Raw genomic sequence first — 19,067 nt, 5'->3', positions numbered from 1 at the left:
AACAGTGAGGTCAAGGAGGACCTTAGTGATACATTACATATATCTGTAAAGCTCACATTCACCACTAGAATTTTCCAGGCACTAATAGCTGTTTCTTGTACTAAACTCAGTTGTATTCATTTTATCAACCTGGGGGTCAGCTAGGCCGAGTGGACCTGCTTGGATTCAAACCTCTGACCACAGGTCAAACACAGATATCCCCCCACTGGGTGCATCAGTCCATTGAGGTCCAGACCAACATACTTTACAATCTCTGCTCCTCTCTGTGAGCTAGGAACTGCAAGCAGGACTGCTAATCGCATTGGCAACGGTTTACCCCAGTGTTGTCAAGTTTCTTGGGTCCATGCTTGATCTGCTGGTCCAGAGCGAGATTTTTCTGTGCATTCTAGGACATGCAGTCCAATCTGTTTTTTTGGAGGTTGTACTACAAATCCTAGAATGCAAAGCAAAAAAATCCTGAACTGGATGTGCTAATCACTCACTAACTTGGAAACTTTTTTTTTATGGGGGATGAAGCCAGACTGTGCAGGAGAAATGATATATTCCATCAATAAAGATAAACGGATAGCAATAACTTTGGCCAGTATTTTGTAATCAAGATTAAGCAGGGACAGTGGGCCATAGGAGCCGCAAAGTGCAGGGTCTTTCCCAGGCTTAGGGAGAAGGATAATAACAGCCTCTCGGAAAGTTGCAGGGAGGATACCAGATTCGAGAGCCTCCGCATACACCTCTATTAACTGCGGCACCAGTAAATCCTTATAAGCTTTGTAAAAATCAGCAGAAAACCCGTCCAGGCCGGGCGCTGATGAACCTTAGTGCCTCTAATACGATATCCGGAGATATGGGAAGGGCAAGGAAGTCCGGCATATGCCTTTCTAGGTAAACCAAAGCGATTTCAGCGAGGTATATAGAGTTTTAAAATGTGTAAGGAAAGCGTCACAGATATCCGCAGTGGAATGGAACACCTGGTCATTCGGGCCTTTGATTTCAGTAATATAGGCCCTGTCACGAGGAGGACGAAGTGTGTGCGCTAAAATTTTACCGGGCCATTCCCCCTCTCCATATCGCCTGGCAATGTGTTGCTTACCGAGGATTTTAACTTGGAAACTTGACAGCTATGTGGCCTTTGGTCCATTGAGGGTCTGGCTTTGTACGCAGTCAGACTCCACCTCGACTGTGATGGCGTCTTTAAATCATACTCCTATTAGGTTCTGCAATTGTTAGTGGTTCAATGTGTGCTTCAATTCTTCGACGAGGCCCATAGTCACTAAGTCGTGTCTTTAAATTCGTTTCTGACAAATGTCACTGGCGCCTTGGGCTCAGATGAATAATTCTCCACTACATTTCCATAATCTTTTCAGAAGGAGAAGTGAAAAGCCAAGCCCCCACTGCAAATGGGCTTTAAAGCTATATGAACTTACAACGAATGATACAGACCGCTTCTTATAGTTTCCATCAAGTTTACTGTAAAATGATCTTTATGCCGTATTAGTTCTGACCAGCGCTACTGGCCAAAGTGCTAAAGAATGCATAATTTCCACAGTTAAAAAAAAATCCCTGCGTAGTCCACCGCTCTTTTCTTGCCCCTTGTATCTCGTGGATCTGTTGATGTTGTTGGATATCACCCTCATTTTAGTGCTGAAAGGTTGACGGGTCTGCTCCTGGGGGCAGACCCGCCGTGACCCCACAGCATTGAGGGCGAGATGCTGATCCTTGTAGACACGCTTCCTCGACCCTCCTTGGGGGTCTAAGGGATTCCAGTCGCCCTTGACTTGACCTTTTCTTTCACCACGCAAGGGCAGCTGGCTCAAATTAATAGGAAAGCCATAAAACATGAAGGGAAAAACAGGCTTCCAGCCCTGTGACCCCGAATGTGGGGACAGATCCTGGCTTTACAGTTCCCCTTCATGCACTTGGGCTATTCTTTCCTAGTGCAAACCCAGGACTGACCAAACAAGACCCCAGGCTGATCCCGGAAGTGAATGTGGTCCAGTGCTATACCTGTTAGCTGTGAAACCATGACACGTGGTAGCTAGCACTCAGGGGATTTTGTGAACTGACAGTTCAAGCCTGTGGAATAACAGCATGTCTTTCTCTCGTTGCCTTAGTTGCCTTATCTGCAAAAATTGGGAGCGCTTTCAGTACAAGGTAATTTGCGGTGCAAGAGGCCGTAATGGTCACATTAATTGTTGCTGTTTGTTTACAGACCCATTTCAGAGGCCAAAAAATTGAAGTTGCCTTTTGGAAATATCAGTTCAGATATGGGGCACTTTTCTTTTTTGTTGTTGTTTTTGTTTTACATTTTTTTTATTGGTATTTTCACATTACAGTTTTAAATCTCAGTGTCTTAAAAAAAATCTTTTTATTAAACATAAAAACAAGCTTCAGATATACTGCATACATAACATATTTAGTGGATGGACAAATGTACCTGGTACCCCCTGGTGCACTGTTGCCAAATTCAATTGCTTGCCGCTAACATCATTACAGTTGAGAGTGGTGTTGTGGATAATATTGTCTCCGGAAGACTGCAAGACCCACCTCATGGCCCTATTCAGTGGCCTGCGCGCTTGCCCCCCCCATATCTTTTCCCATTTACGAGGGCAGCCTCGACTTTGATAGACCACTTGTCCGCCCTATAGCTATGTCTCACTGTCTTAATCCACGTGGATTTCGCAGCTTTCAATGTGAAGGCTACATGGCTTTAGAATTTTCATTCATGCTAGAAGGAAGAACAGTCTGCAGTTAGGTAACGTGTTGATAGCAGAGGTAGAGGTGCAACCTGTGTGGAGGTATGATTCTTTATTTAGTTAGATACACTATAGTATGTTTCATGAGCCTAACAATGATGCAGGTAGTGTTACTGTTTACGTAAGGGGTGGTATAACCCTATGGTCAGGGCTGCTAGAGTTATGTCCCAGTGGAGGATGAAACTTATGCTGCAGTGCTAAATTATGTGGAAAGGAAAAATATGAGGCATAATGCATTGACTCCTGTGACCGCAGTATTTCACTATTTTGTCATTCCATACACACATTAATACTGTCCGAGCATCCTTTTCACACAAATGCACCATTTAAATATCTAAATACAGCAATCAACAACTGAAAGGTGTCCTATTAGCCTTTTTGCAGGGTCTATCACTGCCAGGCGCCATCTAAGGCACTTTTCTGTAACATCGGATCTGTTTGAAATAGGGAGAACATTTGTGTTGTGAAAATCTGCTTTTTATGCAGCAGATAGTAGATGACATAGAAAGTGCAGCTAATCCATGATTATGCAGATAGGGAGCCTTACCCCCATGCAAAATAGCACTGATCAGACCAACACATGCAGGACCGGCAACCAGGAGAGAGAGGTGTCGCATATAGTGGACCCTTGGAGAAATCAGGGCTACACACTCCTTTGCTGTAAATTATTTTACTTTTCTTTAAGTGTTGGACTTTTGTGTCACACTGTGCCCTACATTATTGCTTCACCGGAAGAGTTCTCACTTGCATTTGACCAAATAACCTAAAGTGACACACGCGTTGCTTAAAAGATTCTGACAATCGTATTATATTGGAGTCTATGATTCCTTGTCTATTCAATTCTCTCTTTTGTACCATATGAAAAGCCCCATAACAACTTCTCATAAATCGTCCCCAGTCATGTAAATATGTTTGTATAGCGCACTTCTACCCTGAGGTCTCGTAGCGCTGTATTCATACCGCTGTGGAACCCTTCCTGGCTTTCCTGTGAGATGTCCACTCCTGGGCACCCCTAAGGTAAAGCCAGGCATTCAAGCGCTGCTGGGGCCGTTGTGGAGATTAAGCAAGCTATTGCCCAGAGTCGCAGAGTGGGACCCATGATTAGACAAGGCACCGAGGCGAGAATTATCAGGTCCGGGGAGATTGAGTCCAAGAGCCACCAAAGCGGGAATTGAACCCTGGTCCCGGGCCAGACCTCTGCATCAGGGTCTGCCGCTCTAACCATTGAGCCACGCTTCTCATGATATGTGCTATAGTAGTACAAAAGTACTGCTCAGCCCGGTCACACTGCACCCCAAGATTCTTTGTGTACTACACATGATCGTGCCTCATTATTTAGTACCTTTGAAATGCTAATAGAAGATCCCTTTACGATGGATATTTTAATACGACAATGGGCGTGTTATACCATTTTGAAGTCGCCAAAAGGATACATGCCAGCTGCGATAGGGGTAGAAATATTTACGCCTTCTATTCACGTCACAATTAGAAACAAGGTCAGCTCATTATCAGTTTTATATTTTTATACAGTTCTTCATAACAGAATTACTATTATTACCCAAATTAGTTATGCGCCTATTACCGACCTAAGAAGGATGAATACCAGAGCTGGTCAGCTCTATCCGCGTAAAGCAGTTTTACTCTTGTTTATTCTCAATAGCCAGAAACTGGGTACATACTTTTCGTGTACTAAAAAAATAGCACCTCATTTGGACTGTGGGTGGCAGGCAACAGGACCAGGCGCACCCTTTCGGCATGCTGTCCAAGCTGCTGCCTTCTAAAGGCCTCTGGATTTTCTGTATCAAACCATATATTTCAAAGTTTCACACTCTCTTGCCAAACTACAAACTCTCTGCATTAACCAAACATCTACTAGTCTTTTCCAGTACATGAAATGATCTACTTTTCCCTTGAATCTGCCCTTATTTCAGACCGTTCTGTATTTTCCCTAGACCCTACTTCCTGCTCCAAAATGGCCGCCACCTGCACAGTCAGCATTTGCGGTGCACACAGTCATTAACAACTTGTGCCAGGATGTTTTTCTACTGACGATATTTGTTGGCAGGAAGTCTTGTTTTGTCTTCCTTTTTGGAAGCATGTGAGCGAACATTGTTGAAATCCCCAGATCCAGAACATTGAGCATGTCTTTGAAACTAAAGAACTTCTTTCTTCTTTGAACGTGGCAGAATATTAGACTATTCCAATCTTCCCTCGTTCGTCCATGTGAGCCTCAGCACACGTGGCATTAATTTCTTGCAGAAAATGACGTTTTTTTCTTTCCTCCCTGACCCCTGTGCACAGCTGGAAAAGCAGTGAGATAGTTTACGTTTTGTAAACATCCATTCTTGAACTCCAGCCCGGAATTCACCCGGCTCCACGCTGTAGGGTGTGCGTGATGTCTTGTCGCAGTTGTTTGGTCTGGGTGAAAAGCTTTGTGATTGCTGTACTCTGTAGATATCATTTTGAAAACATTTAAATAGCGCTGCTGTGTACCCCAGGTCATCTCTTGGCACTGCGGATGATGATTGGCAAACAGGGGCCAATTTACAAATGTATGTCTGAGTACTACAGGAGTACTCTTTTGCGTTCTCCTAAATAGATTTGTGAATCGGCCTCAACACGTCCATCTCACTATTATTAAAAATGTAAAGGTGCAATGAGGGTACACACCTTTCTATTTGTACTAACTGTATATGAATGTACACAAATCAATTTTTTAATACTATTTTAGATTTTTTGGGAGGCAATTCACAAATTAGGTAAGAGTACTTAAGAGTACTACATGGGTACTACTTTACATACTTCAAAATGCTTTTGTGAATAGGCTTAAAAAAAGCATCGGACACTGGAAATCTCTTCTCTTGCTCAGAGGCTGCCTGGTCTACTGGAAATTCCCAAGATTTCCCAACAAACCGATAAGAGACCAACAAAGTCTGTTATTTGTTCCTCTCAGAGGAACTTGCCGAGGCTGTGTGGGGATGATCTTATCAAAGGCGTGTTGCAGTGCTTAATTTGTAAAATAATAAGTGCCAGGGCCCTGACCAGGAGGCCACTGCAGCTTGCACCACCCATCGCCCCTGTCATCGCTGCCAAAACAACTACTAACCATCTCTCTCGCCATCAAGTGCGGCATTTCAGATAATTCCAAGTCCCCAAGCTAAAGGAATGGCTGTGGATCCAGGTATTGGTAATTTTTAATGTATATTGTTGTATTCATAAACAACCCTTGTTCTGCTCATCTCTAAATTAGATGAGCAGCGCCACCACGTGGCCGACTGTCCTAAGTATGGTGTTGACAATTAAGTGCGGGTGGCCAGCACCGGAAATCAATTAAGTGCTGGTACTGAGCACTGAAAACCACCGGCTCAAATTAAGCACTGGCTGTTCTTGTAACAGTAATTGCTTCTATCTGGGGAAGCTGCTAACTGGGCTGTGAAAAGAAGTCTTTGCAGAAATATGTTTTGACTGTTAATTATTTCAGAGATTGTGTGCCGTAGTGATTCAAAAAGTCACGGATTTCACTTTGATGAAGCCCTCTATGCTACAAATGCTCTGTGTGCCCATTCTGTCTATGCCAAGCATGGGAAGGTTCACTTATCTGTACCCACTCCGAGCCATAACAGAAGAGAGATTCTTTTTATTCAAGAATCACACACAACCTCATCATTCTTACTGAGAACAGAAGTATTAAGAACATGGTGTAGGTTAAATGACAACCTGTGAATTGTATAGCAACTTTCATCGCTTTTAAACAGAATCGCATATGCGAAGCACATGGATTATATATGACAAAACTATAAAAATTAAGTCATACAAAGGAGGCTGCCTAATTATCTTAATAAGTTTATTGAAAAGGAGACTAAGGGAAAGCTTAGCACACCTGCTATGTGATGAGGAGTTGCAGAAATGTATTTGCTCAGCACTGAGGGTTCCAACATGTCTTGTGATAACATTACAATGTGATCCATTCTCACGGATAGCACACGTCTGCTATGTACAAGGGAGTTGTAGAAATTAATTTACTGAGCTCAGCACTGGAAGTTCTAATATGTGGCATATAATAACACTCTGTGAGCCATTCTCTTGAATGACACACTTCCTGGTGTCAAATCAAATTAGGGAGGTACTGTTCCTATCAGAAGATGAGAGAGAGAGGCCAGATGGTGGACGGGACCTGGGAAGGGAATCCTAAGGACTGTTCCTTGCTGAGCTCACACATCCCTGGGGATGCCATGCTTCATCACTGGGTTTTTTGCTCCTCGTGGGGCTGGTGCTGCAATGCCATATGAGTCCCTCGAAGGGTCACTTTAGCAGAGATCTTTGGTTGTTAAGCTGAATGGTGAAAAGTGCAAGTTTGAGGTCTTTGTAGGTGTGTTGGGTGATAATGTGTGTGAAAGTGACTAATTTAAACCTGTCTAGGAGATCTCAAAATAGTTTTTATTGTATGGATCCTCCAGTCAGGGTTAAAAAACCATAAACAAGGTTGGTGCTCCTTCCTGGTGTGACAGATGTTGCAGTGGGTTGGGGGCCTCCTTTTATTCAGTGTGTCTCCCACTGCCCATGATTAAGTTTGCCCCCTGTTTGTAATCAGCTTGTTGCACTCTTCTGGAATGGTCCAAAGACACTGCAACTGTAACAGAGGGGTCCAGAGTTTATCTTCTTTCTCCAGAATGCCACCTTACAATGTGGTACTTTGTAGCTGGATTGCCTCACCTCCTAGCACATTTGAGTATGTGCACAATAGAGTGCAATGGACTTTGTCTTCAGGCCTAGACTTTGAATCAGCAGGAGAGAGGACTTAAATGTCATTTGAAGAAGATAGCAATGAAGTGCAAAGTGATATAAATAATTGCAGTTCTGAGTGAAAAGGAGAAAACATTGGTCTAGAATGAAAACCCATAAATCAAAGTACCCATCTAAGGGCCAGATGTAGGTCGCCCAATACCTGTTCGGGCAGTTTGGGCTGGACTGTTCCCATGAGGCACAGGGTCAGACTGATTTGCATATAGCCATGTCTGAACTGGGGTGGCAGAGTGGGCTAAAGAACGGTGATGGATTAAACCCAGATCTTTTGACTGGGTGTGAGTGTTTGATTGATTCAGATGCTCAGTCCATCACCACCCCCTTTTTTATTCCGCTTTTGGCCACCATAAGTGTGGCAGGGTATGCTCAGACGTGAGTCCCTTGCTCACTTTGCCACTGGATTCAAGCAAGCCGGGCTGAAGACGGCTGGAATGCCAGAAACCGGTCCTCGGAAGCTTGTTTCCGGTCCACGGAAGACATGGAGTGGCAGTTCGGGCTGGACTGTTCCCATGAGGCACAGGGTCAGACTGATTTGCATATAGCCATGTCTGAACTGGGGTGGCAGAGTGGGCTAAAGAACGGTGATGGATTAAACCCAGATCTTTTGACTGGGTGTGAGTGTTTGATTGATTCAGATGCTCAGTCCATCACCACCCCTTTTTGTACCGCTTTTGGCCGCCATAAGTGTGGCAGGGTATGCTCAGACGTGAGTCCCTGCTCACTTTGCCACTGGAATCAAGCAAGCCGGGCTGAAGACGGCTGGAATGCCAGAAACCGGTCCTCGGAAGCTTGTTTCCGGTCCAGGGAAGACATGGCGTGGCAGTTCGGGCTGGACTGTTCCCATGAGGCACAGGGTCAGACTGATTTGCATATAGCCATGTCTGAACTGGGGTGGCAGAGTGGGCTAAAGAACGGTGATGGATTAAACCCAGATCTTTTGACTGGGTGTGAGTGTTTGATTGATTCAGATGCTCAGTCCATCACCACCCCCTTTTGGGTCGCCCAATACCGGTCGGTAACAGACGAAATTACCGAATTTCGGCCGTTATCGACCGGCATTGGGCTTTTTATATGTAGATGGCATTTTTTTAGGAGTCGGTATTTTACCGAATCGGTAATTTAAGGATTCAGTAAAATACCGAATTCTTAACATACCGATTCGGTAAATTACCGAATCCAGGATTTAGGGAGCACTCAAGTTAGTGCATTCCTCAGTTAAGGATTCGATATTTAACACCAACTACAAGTTGATGGTAAATAATGAAAACCCTTGAAAAAGCATTTTTTTTGCTTTTCCAACAGTGCGATGTGGCAGACATACATGCTATTAGGGCATGTATGTGTGCCACATGTGCACGCTTACACAATTGAGGGGACACCATGTCACCATGACACCATGCCACCCTTCAATGTTTTCCCCCTTTTACCGAACCGGTATTTACCGATTCGGTAATTGCCTTTCATTCCTATGGGCCTCCAGGCCCAGGCCCATAGGAATGAAAGGCAATTACCGAATCGGTAAATACCGATTCGGTAATTACCGAAACTTACCCATTTGGTAATTTTTAACGAAAAATTACCTACATCCCGTTTACCTATTCTTAAATACCGAATCGGTATGATTCGGTATTTAAGAATAGGTAAATTGAGATTACCTACATCTGGCCCTTAATGTTATCATCAGCACAGGGAACATGAAACTGTGTGATAGCACAACAATATGAGGAAATGAAGTATAAAAAGTGCTGGAACGGGGAGGCAAGTTTACCTAATTCTTGATTACATTTTATGTATTTTCCTTGGATCTGCTATTTTCTGCATCAATTTCAAAACTGTTGATATGATCACAAATATAAATATAGTGAGACTGTGCTCCAGTTAGGCACAAACACAGCATCCTAGCTGTGTATCCATCCAACAAGGCTTCAGGACTGGCTCCTCTGTACGTTACTTGAGCTTTACCTGGGTAACGTGCGGCTGTGGAAGTGCGCAGAGACGGCATATCCCTTTCTAAATCACTGTCTTAGCTACACCCTAACCCTGCCCTCTTACTTTAGGGTAATTCGGGCATGTGTGGATACACATATTTCGATGGGTAACTGTGTGCTCTTGCGTAACTCACTGCTTAGCACTTGGCTTAGAGAACCTTATAACATATTTAAACCTCTTACAAGCAATGATAATGTAAATTTCTCCATAAGTGTAATTTCCATCAGAGGATTCTCTGCAAGAGGAAATACCATTGCCAGTTTCCATACAGTACACCTTTCTCAAAATCAAGCAGTATAACTGTCCCTTTACATGTATAAACAAGGATGAGACCCTGTCCCTGATCATTTTCTGGGTGGGTCTCAAAGTTCCTAGTTTACTTTTTGATTTTTGATTTTGTTGTGTGATTAAACTGACAAATGTCACCTCTTCTTCTTACTGATGTCACAGGGAAGGTAAAACCCAAGGCAAAGAAGGAGAAGCCTCCCAAACCAACCAAGAAACCAAAAGTGAAGAAACCCAAAGCCACCAAGAAACCGAAAGAGAAGAAACCCAAAGCCACCAAGAAGCCCAAGGTGAAACCACCAAAGACCACCAGGACACCCCCAGCCAGAAGGACTGAAAAAGTACCCGAGACCTGGCCAACCTACGAGGAGGAGGAGGAAGAGAAAGAGAGGTTCCCCAGGCCTGAGACACCACTCGTGCCTCCTCCAGACACTGAAGAGAGATCCCAAGTGCCAGATACAAGCAGAACACACCCGCCTTACGAGGAGGAGGAGAAATATCGACCCGATCACGATGAAGGTAAGAGGTGGATATTGGCCAACAGTGTCTATCAGACATGTGATGTCAGTCTTGTGTACTTCAACAGAACCACACTCATTCACCCTCACTCATCCTGTACATTTGAATGGAGTTTCTCTCGCTAGCATCTCACTCATTCTCATATCACTAAACCGATATGCGTTAGCGGGATATTTCCCATTCACTCCACTGGCCTCATGCACTAAAATGGCTATTCACTGGTATTATGCAAAATAATTTCATATTGGTCGTCCATTGATCACCGCTCAACTCATACCCTTCAATAGAGTCTCACCAATTTCTCATACCACATTATTGATGGAGTATCTAATGTTGCTACATTGCTAACATCACATATTTCATATATGGAGTCCCACTTATTTCTAATTCATTTTCTATTACAGACCAGTGGAGTTTCACATATTTCCATCGGACTTTATTGGAGCCTGACTCCTTCCCATCACTCGCATCATAGACTTTCAAAGGAGTCGCAATCATTTTTAATATCAGTTTCCTCACTCTTTAGATGGAGTGTCAGACCTTCCAACATCACTTCACTTATTTCAATGGCATTTCACTCATTTCCCATTACTGGCCTCATAGTCTTCTTATCAAATCCTCATACCCTTCAATGAGGTTTCACATATTCATAATTTGCTATTCTAATACCTTGAAAAGGGCACTCACTCGTTCCAACCAGCAAAAACTTCATGCTCCTCAATGGAATCTTGCTAGTAACCTTACACCCGTCAGTGGAGTCACACTCATTTATTTGTCATCGAACCCCAAATACGTCACTAGAGTCTCACTCATTCATTCGTCCGTTTTCTCATACTTCAGAGTAGATGCTCACTCATTCACAAAGCAGGAGCTCCATGCCCTGCAATGGAATCTCACTTACTACCAGTCAATTAAGCCATTCTTCAACGCCCAGCTCTCCCTCCCAGCACTACCTCTAACTTTCCCTCTTTTCCATTAGTTTGGAGCCACAAACTGTATATGAACACACAGGCAAGGGGTTCCCAGTCACACTCTCTTGGTTAGTTCTAAGCTAAGGGCCTTATGTAGAGTTTTGCAGACATAATTCAGCAAATATCCTTTCCATCATATCACAAGTTCATTGCATAGCACCTGTAATACGGTGGGTGTGATATCCACCACAATTGTGATGAAATATCCTGTCAACCAAACTCAAGATAAGGCCCTAAATCAGCCTGAGCCCCTTTTCAGGTGTGGCTTGATAGCTCAGTTGTCTGCAGAGTTATTGTTACCAATGCTTTAAAATATACATAGAGAGGGCTTTGGTTGAACCCAGAAGAGTCTTTCTCTCTCACCTTATACTATTGGCTGTTTGGCGATTCATTCCCCCACTATAGAGTGCTTACATTCAAATGCATGAAGCGTTACTTAACATCTCAAAACTTAATCCCAAATCATCACACATTTAATTCCCCTTCTCATGGATAAACTGTTTACAGTTTTTCTCACTGCAGCAGGATATTTTTTCAAATGTGTTAGAAATCAAAATGCAGTCCACATCTATTGGCTTTGCCAGAGCTTGTATTATATATGATTGCCTCGGGTTGAAGCGTTTAAAGCCTGACTTAAAAGCATGAACCCATATGATATGAGTCACAATGATTATGTCTTTGTATGAGTGCATTAGGCAAAGAAGTGCAGCAAGTTTTTAAATATTTACCATGCGCTGTTGATGCTCAAGGGGTTATCATTGTGTGGAGAGGTGTGGCGCAGCGGCCAGGGCGACTGACGCTGGACGCTGGGGATCATGGTTCGATCCCCACGCTTCGGCGGCAGGGGTCTGCCAAGCACCATGCGACTCTAGGCAATAGATCGCTCAATCTTCCCAACGGCTCCCAGCGCCGAGATACCCCTTGGGGGGGGGGGTGATTTGTGCGCTATACAAGTACTGGATTTACATTTACATCATTCTAAATGTTAACAAAGTAGTGAAAATGAGACTTGAGATAAAGTTTGCCATGTCAGTCAATGTTGCTATGATCAGACCCAAGTTCTATACCTTACCCCAAAAACAGCACAAAACAGTGATGCGTTTGGGGCGAGACTGAGGGAACTGGCAATCAATGGTCAGTTTCAGGCAATGACTGGCAAATTGATTAAAGACCAAGAAAGTATTCAGTGCTATAGTAAAAAAAATGTAGGAGAGATTGTGGGTGGCCAGTAACACAAAACTGAGCAAGGCTATTGCTATTGCATTTCAGGTGGGGGATCTATTCAGTGTATGAGATAACATAAAAAACTGGATGGAGAGGGTGCAAGCCATGCAGATGTGAGAGCTACAGATGATATGATGTGGAGGTCAATTATGTGAGCAAGAAAAGCAATGGGTTAGGAAATGCAGGAAATTTCAGGAACAGAAGGTGTGAGAGGAAAGGACATTTTGCATGCATGTGCAAGGGGGTGGCAAAACAGGAGCAGTGTGGTGGCAGAGGCCATTTTGGGTATAACTGGCATTTTATACCTGCATACAAATCTGGTGGTTCATGTTGGAACCAGAACACAGCTCCTTAAACTGACCAATAATTTTGTTGACTTATGATGCTAGTAGCTGCCAATGGAGTCAGCTAATTAGCAGTGTTACCTCATTCACCATTGGGTCTTTTTTCTTTCAGATGAATTTTATAAACCGCCCATCGATCTGGAAGAGCCTGTGGAAACTGTTGAACCCGACCAAGAAGACTGGAGAACTGACCTTCGTCCTGGTAGGTTCAAGAGAATATATAAAAGATACAGAAAAGTAGCTGGAAACCAGTACAGATCTTTGCTTTAAACTATCCTAGATCCAAGCAGTTAGCACCAAGACTTGCTATAGTTTATGATTCTTCCTTTGAATTGAGTTCCCTCCCTCCTCCTCTGAATGACGCTATTATGTCTACCATGTTGAACCATATATAAATACCCATCAGACATTGCCTATTATCGTCCGTTATCCATTTTGAATGCAAATTAAACATTTTTGGCTAAGATCCTAGCCTGTCGCCTCTTGCTGGAGATTGCAGTCTTAATACAGGATGATCAATCTGGTTTTGTTCTTGGTCTCAGTACCTCTCTTAATTTACGCACGTTATGGATGGTTAAGGATGACTCGTTAGAGCTATTTCCGAATGTTGCATGTGTTTCGTTTGGCCTGGATTCCCTCCACTGAGGATATATGCGTAACGTTTTGTGTTTGTTTGGGAAAGGCCTATATAAGAGTAAGTGGGTGCACATTCTGTACACAAAACCATTGCGGTGTGTGAAAACCGGACATTGCATCTCTTATTTGTGGGAGATTGGCAGGGGAACCTGCCAAGGGTGCCCCTTATTGCCCTTGTTATTTGCCTTGGCCATTGAACCCCTTGCATCTTCTCTTCGTCTTCTTGGACTGCATTGGTTCCGTACATCCAGTATCTTTGTATGAAGACAATTTAATGCTATGTATAAGAGATGGGAGCTTGGATCTTTCTTCCACTGCAGGCCTATTGGATGACTTTGCTGTTATCTCAGGTTCCAAAGTAAACTGGTCTAGGTCATGTATTTTTCCATTCAACCTGATTGATGCTCCTCCTTTACAAGTACAATTGGACCCTACATTTCAACGCGAACTAGTTACTTGTCATTATTTAGGTGCTCATTTATACTATTCACCGAATGATTTAGAGCAAGGAAACATAGGTAGGGCAGTTTGGGTTCTTCAACGTTAAATGGTATTCTGGTCTTCTCTCCCCTTATTGGTTATAGTAGCATTAATACAAATGGTAACGCTCCCATGTGTATTGTATTATTTTGGAAACTTTCCTCTTCTCATCCCCTGCACCTTTCTTAGGGACCTTCATTAATTAATAACTGCATTTATCTCAGGTGCAGAAAAGCCCTGGGTTGCTCTGTCCACTTTGAAGATACCTATTGCTGCCTGCGGGTGGCCTTTCCCTTCCAGATTTTAAACACTATCATTTGGCATCTAACCTGCAATGGATGGCTCAGTGGCTGGTCGGTCGCTTCTTAGCTGAAACAGGATTCAATGTTACTCTGTTTAAAGACGGTTTATCATATTATTCTTTGTTGCCTTCCAAATGCCCCCAATCACATCTTTCCATACTGCTCCAAATGGCCCTGTTGTGTCTTGGTAGTACCTGCACCATTAGCAATGCATCCTACCATTCTCCTGCTATTTACCTGTTCCGCTTTCCTACCTGGTCGGTTAGATGCATTCCAGGCAACTTCAGACATAGACTGATTTCGATCTCCTGACACTAGTGATCTTTTATTTAAAGGTGATCTACTGGACTTTTTGACACTCATTACAGATTATGACCTTCCCTTGGGTCAGTTTTGTATGTACTGAGGCATTAAAAAGGTATTAAGCTTCACACACGCGTCTTTGAACCCTCCTCACATTAGGTATACCAAACACTTTCCACTATTGGAGATGGGGGAAATTGATTAAGTGGGATTACAGATCTTTTTTGCAGCACTGGGACTATTCCAGAGACTCTCTTTGAGATGTTTGGGAGTCAGACTCAGTTAAGACAACTCCATGATACTGAGTGGCATAAAATATTAGATAATCCCTGGAAAAGTGTCACATGGCACCTGCTCCAAATATATTCAATTTAATGTCTTGAACAGGCACATGTCATGCCTAATCGTATCAATAAGATATATCCCGCAGCAGAATCTGTATGCCCCTTTGCGAATGACTAGATGTTGACTTACCTACTACACATGCATTAGACCTACCCTTCTTCTGTTCCTATTGGGTTGGCATTATTGAATTATTAACAACTATAACTGACCACACACTGGTGACTTCTCCTGAGGTGGTCTTGTTGGGTTCATTCCCTGCCCAAAGCGTGAGAAAGCTACTCCTAAATTTATCGATCTTGTTTTACTTTTGGAGAAAGATAACATTACAATTCACTGGTAAAGTCCACTTCCTACAACTGTCGATACATGGGACAAGTATCCTTACCTTGGTTTCAGTCTGAGAGTACCGTAACCTGCGGCATAGGGAGAAATTACCCGGGCTGAGGAAGTATTTTATAGCACAGACATGATACCCTTTAGTGAAAGAGTTCAAAACTTGTACCAAAGATGGTAATCATCCACTATAACCGCGTTCCACTGACATAATGCAGATACATTTTTAATTCACTATCAATTTATATTGATTGACAGTTTTGCAAATATTATATATGATTTATCCTGTTACGATTAAAGGATGTTCATTTTTCATATTGATGTAGCAACTGCATATGTCCTCTGTTTTATGTTACTTTTGTAGGAAACTTTGGCTGATCAGATGGAACATTATTGATGACTATTGGCTGCCTGTTGGGGGTGGGATTAGGGATGTTCTTAGCAGGTTGCTTTTCATGTTATTATTAATAGAAGTAAAGTTGGTGTTCCTTGCTACAATATCTGACAACACAGTGATAATTCTGATACTTTGTTAATATATTGTTATGCAAATATATGTCTGTGTCAAATGAGGACATTTAACACAAGAACCAAGAAAAATGTTATAAAAAACAAAAATTATCCTAGATAATAATAAGCAGAGTGAAAAAAGAGAGTCTAAGGGCCTAGAGAGAAAGAAAGAGAGACTAGGGCCCTCAATATGATGTCGAGTGGACGACGTTTTGGTGAGGGTACCGCCCAACCATAGGTCATCGTTTCTGCATACCAAATGAGAATGTGACCCGCACATGGTGCGGTCGCAAATTTTAATTTTACAATGGGAGCTAGTGTGACAGTCTGAAACTGGCCGCAGCACAAGCGCCCATTGTAAAATGGAAGATTTTGCACATCCCTGCACCGTGTGGCAGGCTCCTCAACTGGAGGGCCAGAGGAGAAAGATTCACACGCCAACAATATCAATCAAGTTTATACATCTCTAACTCCTTTTTTTAAATCTTGGAACATATTTTCTTTTCATTTCTACTACTTGTGTCGTTATCAGCTCACTCATGGTAATTTTCCACAGTTCTGCTTGGCAATACTTTGTCCTCAGAGAAGTCCAGGTGTGAGATAGAGTCTAAATTACAAGCGTGTAGAAACAATAGTTGTTAGATCCTTAATTGTTGCATGAATGATGAGATGTGTTATGGTTTGTTATGATGCAGTATACGGAGGAGTGATGTACATCATGTTGGGGTGTTGTTGCTTACTAGCACTCTGTGGTATGATGGTATCAATTTGTTGTTGGGGGATCCATTGCAGTGTTGGATGATGTGCCCCACAGACTTTTGTACGGGGGAATAAGATGATTCCAAATACAAGAAAATTGTAAAGTGCGCAGCTGCATCGTCTAAGGCGTCCCGGCGCTTTAAGGCAGAGGTTCAAAAACAAGACTTGACACTTATATCTACACTTTATTTAAGAGCTAGGTGTATAGATCTTTACTGAAGCAGTGCTCAGACTTGGCCATACGGAGTTTGAAAGGCATGGTGTTTCAAAGTTTAGCCGTCTGTACTGAAAAAAAACCTGTCACCCCTTAAACTTTGGCAAACCTTGAAATGCGCATGAGTTGAAGATGATTAGATCTCAGGGATCTCTCCTATTGGTCCCAGCCCAAGTCTATTTCTTAGGTATTGAGGGACTTTGCCCCCCAATTGCTTTGAACTCAATCCTCTTGGCAACAGGAAGGCAATAAAGCTGCCTCAGGTGAGGTGAGCTGTGTTGCCAGAAGGGGACCCATCGGACCAGCCTGGCCACTGCATTCTGTATGATTGGAGGTCTATGGATCAGGAAAGCAGGAAAGCCCAGATATAGGCTGTTTGGCGTAATCCAAATGCAATGTCACAAGAGTCTGGATTACGGTTTTTTGGGTCTCCTCCAGAAGCAGAGGCAGTAGCTTCTTGAGTGATCTTAGCTTCACAAAGCAGGATGATGAGATCTGCTGATCTGGGTAGTGAAGGAAATGTCAGTATGAAGCACGATCCCTAACTTTCTAGCCGATGCGACAGTACCGGCGGTGGGTTCGGTTCGGCTGGCCACCAGAGGCTCGAGGGAGGAGGGGCTATCTGGCTGAAGAAGAGCACCTCAGTTCTGTCCATGTTCAGTTTTAAAAAGTTGGCATCCATCCAATTGGCAATGCTTTTTAAGCGTGCTTTCAATTTGAAAAAGGCTGCTTCTGAATGTTCTCTGAAGAAGTACAGCAGTTGTGCATCATAAACATAGGATACAATCTTCACTCCCCATGTCTTAATAAGGGTGGACAAAGGGGCCAAGTAAAGGTTGAAGAGCAGCGGGATGAGGGCAGAGCTCGGAGTCACCCTACAAACCAGGGGTTTGCAGAATATGAAAATTAGTCAAGGAAAACTTGTTGAGAGTGTTCTTCCAAAAATGAACGAATCCAAAACAGCACAGTGCCCTGAAAGCCAAAGAGGCTTAATCTATTCAACAAGGTGGAGTGTGCCACCATGTCAAACTCTGCCACCATGTCTAACAGCACCTCCATGGCAGAAGCGCTGCTGTCCAGCGTTTCTCTGATGGTCTCTGACACTTCCAGTAAGGCGGTCTCTATTCTGTATCAAGCCAGATTGAGTGTTGTGAAGCAGATCGCCAGATTCCATGAAGAATGAAAGTTGGCGCTTTGCCAATTTTTCTAAGATCTTTAATGTGTAGGCAGCAGTGAGATGGGTCTAAAATTGCTGTGCACCCCTGGGTTTGCCTAAGGCATCTTTACAAGTGGCAGCAGGCACATTTGTTTCCAGATAGCAGGAAAGATACCTGATTTCAAGGAGGCATTCTAAATCCTGCTGAGAAAAGGATTTACAGTGGGGCAGCAAGTCTGAGAAATTTGCGGGGACAGGAGTCCTCCTGGGAGCCGGATTTGCATTTCAATGACTCTTTGAGAGAGTCTTCTTCAGATATTGGGTAAAATTCAGAGAGAACAGATGCTGGACTAGTGGGGGACATCAGTTGGTCTGCTGAGCTGGCTTCTCTCGGGAAAGTTGAGCAAAGTTTTTGAATTATTTTCATCAAAGAAGTCCGATAGGCTAGATGCAGTTTGCTGGTGAAAGATGAAAGGCACTTTTAATCATTTCAGAGAAGTTAAAAGGTTTTACAATATTGAAGACTTCCTTAGAAGAATTGGCCGCATTCTCGATGAACAACGTGAAATGCTCTCTCATAGTTTGCCATGTAAGTTTGCGGAATTTTTTTGAGAGCGGCCTTGTAGGTGAGTTTTGCTACAGGGTCATAAGACACTGTTCAGCTGGGCTCCAGCTTTTTTCAAAGGCTTTTCTCTGCTCTTATGGCAGGGGAAAAGCAAGGAGCAGATGGCTTGGATCTCTTGGCCCGAAAGTGTTTTTAAGGGTGCAAGAGATTCATAGATTAAATAGGCTTGAGTCACTGTCGGGATTGCCTGTGAAAGATGGAAGGATAGATTGAAGAGAGAGGTCGAAGGACTCCTTAGTAACATTTTGCCAGTTTCTCCTCCTTCCAGGTGCTGTCCTGATTTCCGCCTGGTTGCATAAGTCATATAAAGTCAACTGAACAAGGAAGTCGCCCGTCCTTAATAGGCACATAGGGGCAGTGGCTTGGCGACAAGTAATGTTGGAAAAGATTAAGTCCAATATGTGACCTGGTATATAGGTGGAGGCGGTGACATGCTGAGTGAAGTTAAGGCCTGCAGGGTCTGGATAAACTGAGAAGCCTGAGAACAGTTCAGGAAATTGATGTGAATGTTAAAGTCTC

At 43.3% G+C, this 19,067-nt stretch overlaps 1 protein-coding gene across 2 annotated transcripts in view; it reads left to right on the top strand.

Moving 5' to 3' along the window:
- AEBP1 (AE binding protein 1) overlaps positions 1 to 19,067 on the top strand; it is a 243,616-nt gene that overhangs the window by 33,759 nt on the left and 190,790 nt on the right. For both annotated transcript variants that reach the window (XM_086943442.1, XM_086943443.1), the window contains exons 3-4: positions 9,993 to 10,346; positions 12,998 to 13,087. In XM_086943442.1, the coding sequence (XP_086799568.1) occupies positions 9,993 to 10,346; positions 12,998 to 13,087 (444 nt within the window). The remainder of the gene's footprint in view (positions 1 to 9,992; positions 10,347 to 12,997; positions 13,088 to 19,067) is intronic.

This window comes from Lissotriton vulgaris, chromosome 11, assembly GCF_964263255.1.
Source record: "Lissotriton vulgaris chromosome 11, aLisVul1.2, whole genome shotgun sequence".
Classification (NCBI taxonomy): Eukaryota; Metazoa; Chordata; class Amphibia; order Caudata; family Salamandridae; genus Lissotriton; species Lissotriton vulgaris.
The sequence above is the reverse complement of the archived record's forward strand: the minus strand, read 5'-3'. Positions and strand labels throughout refer to the sequence as shown.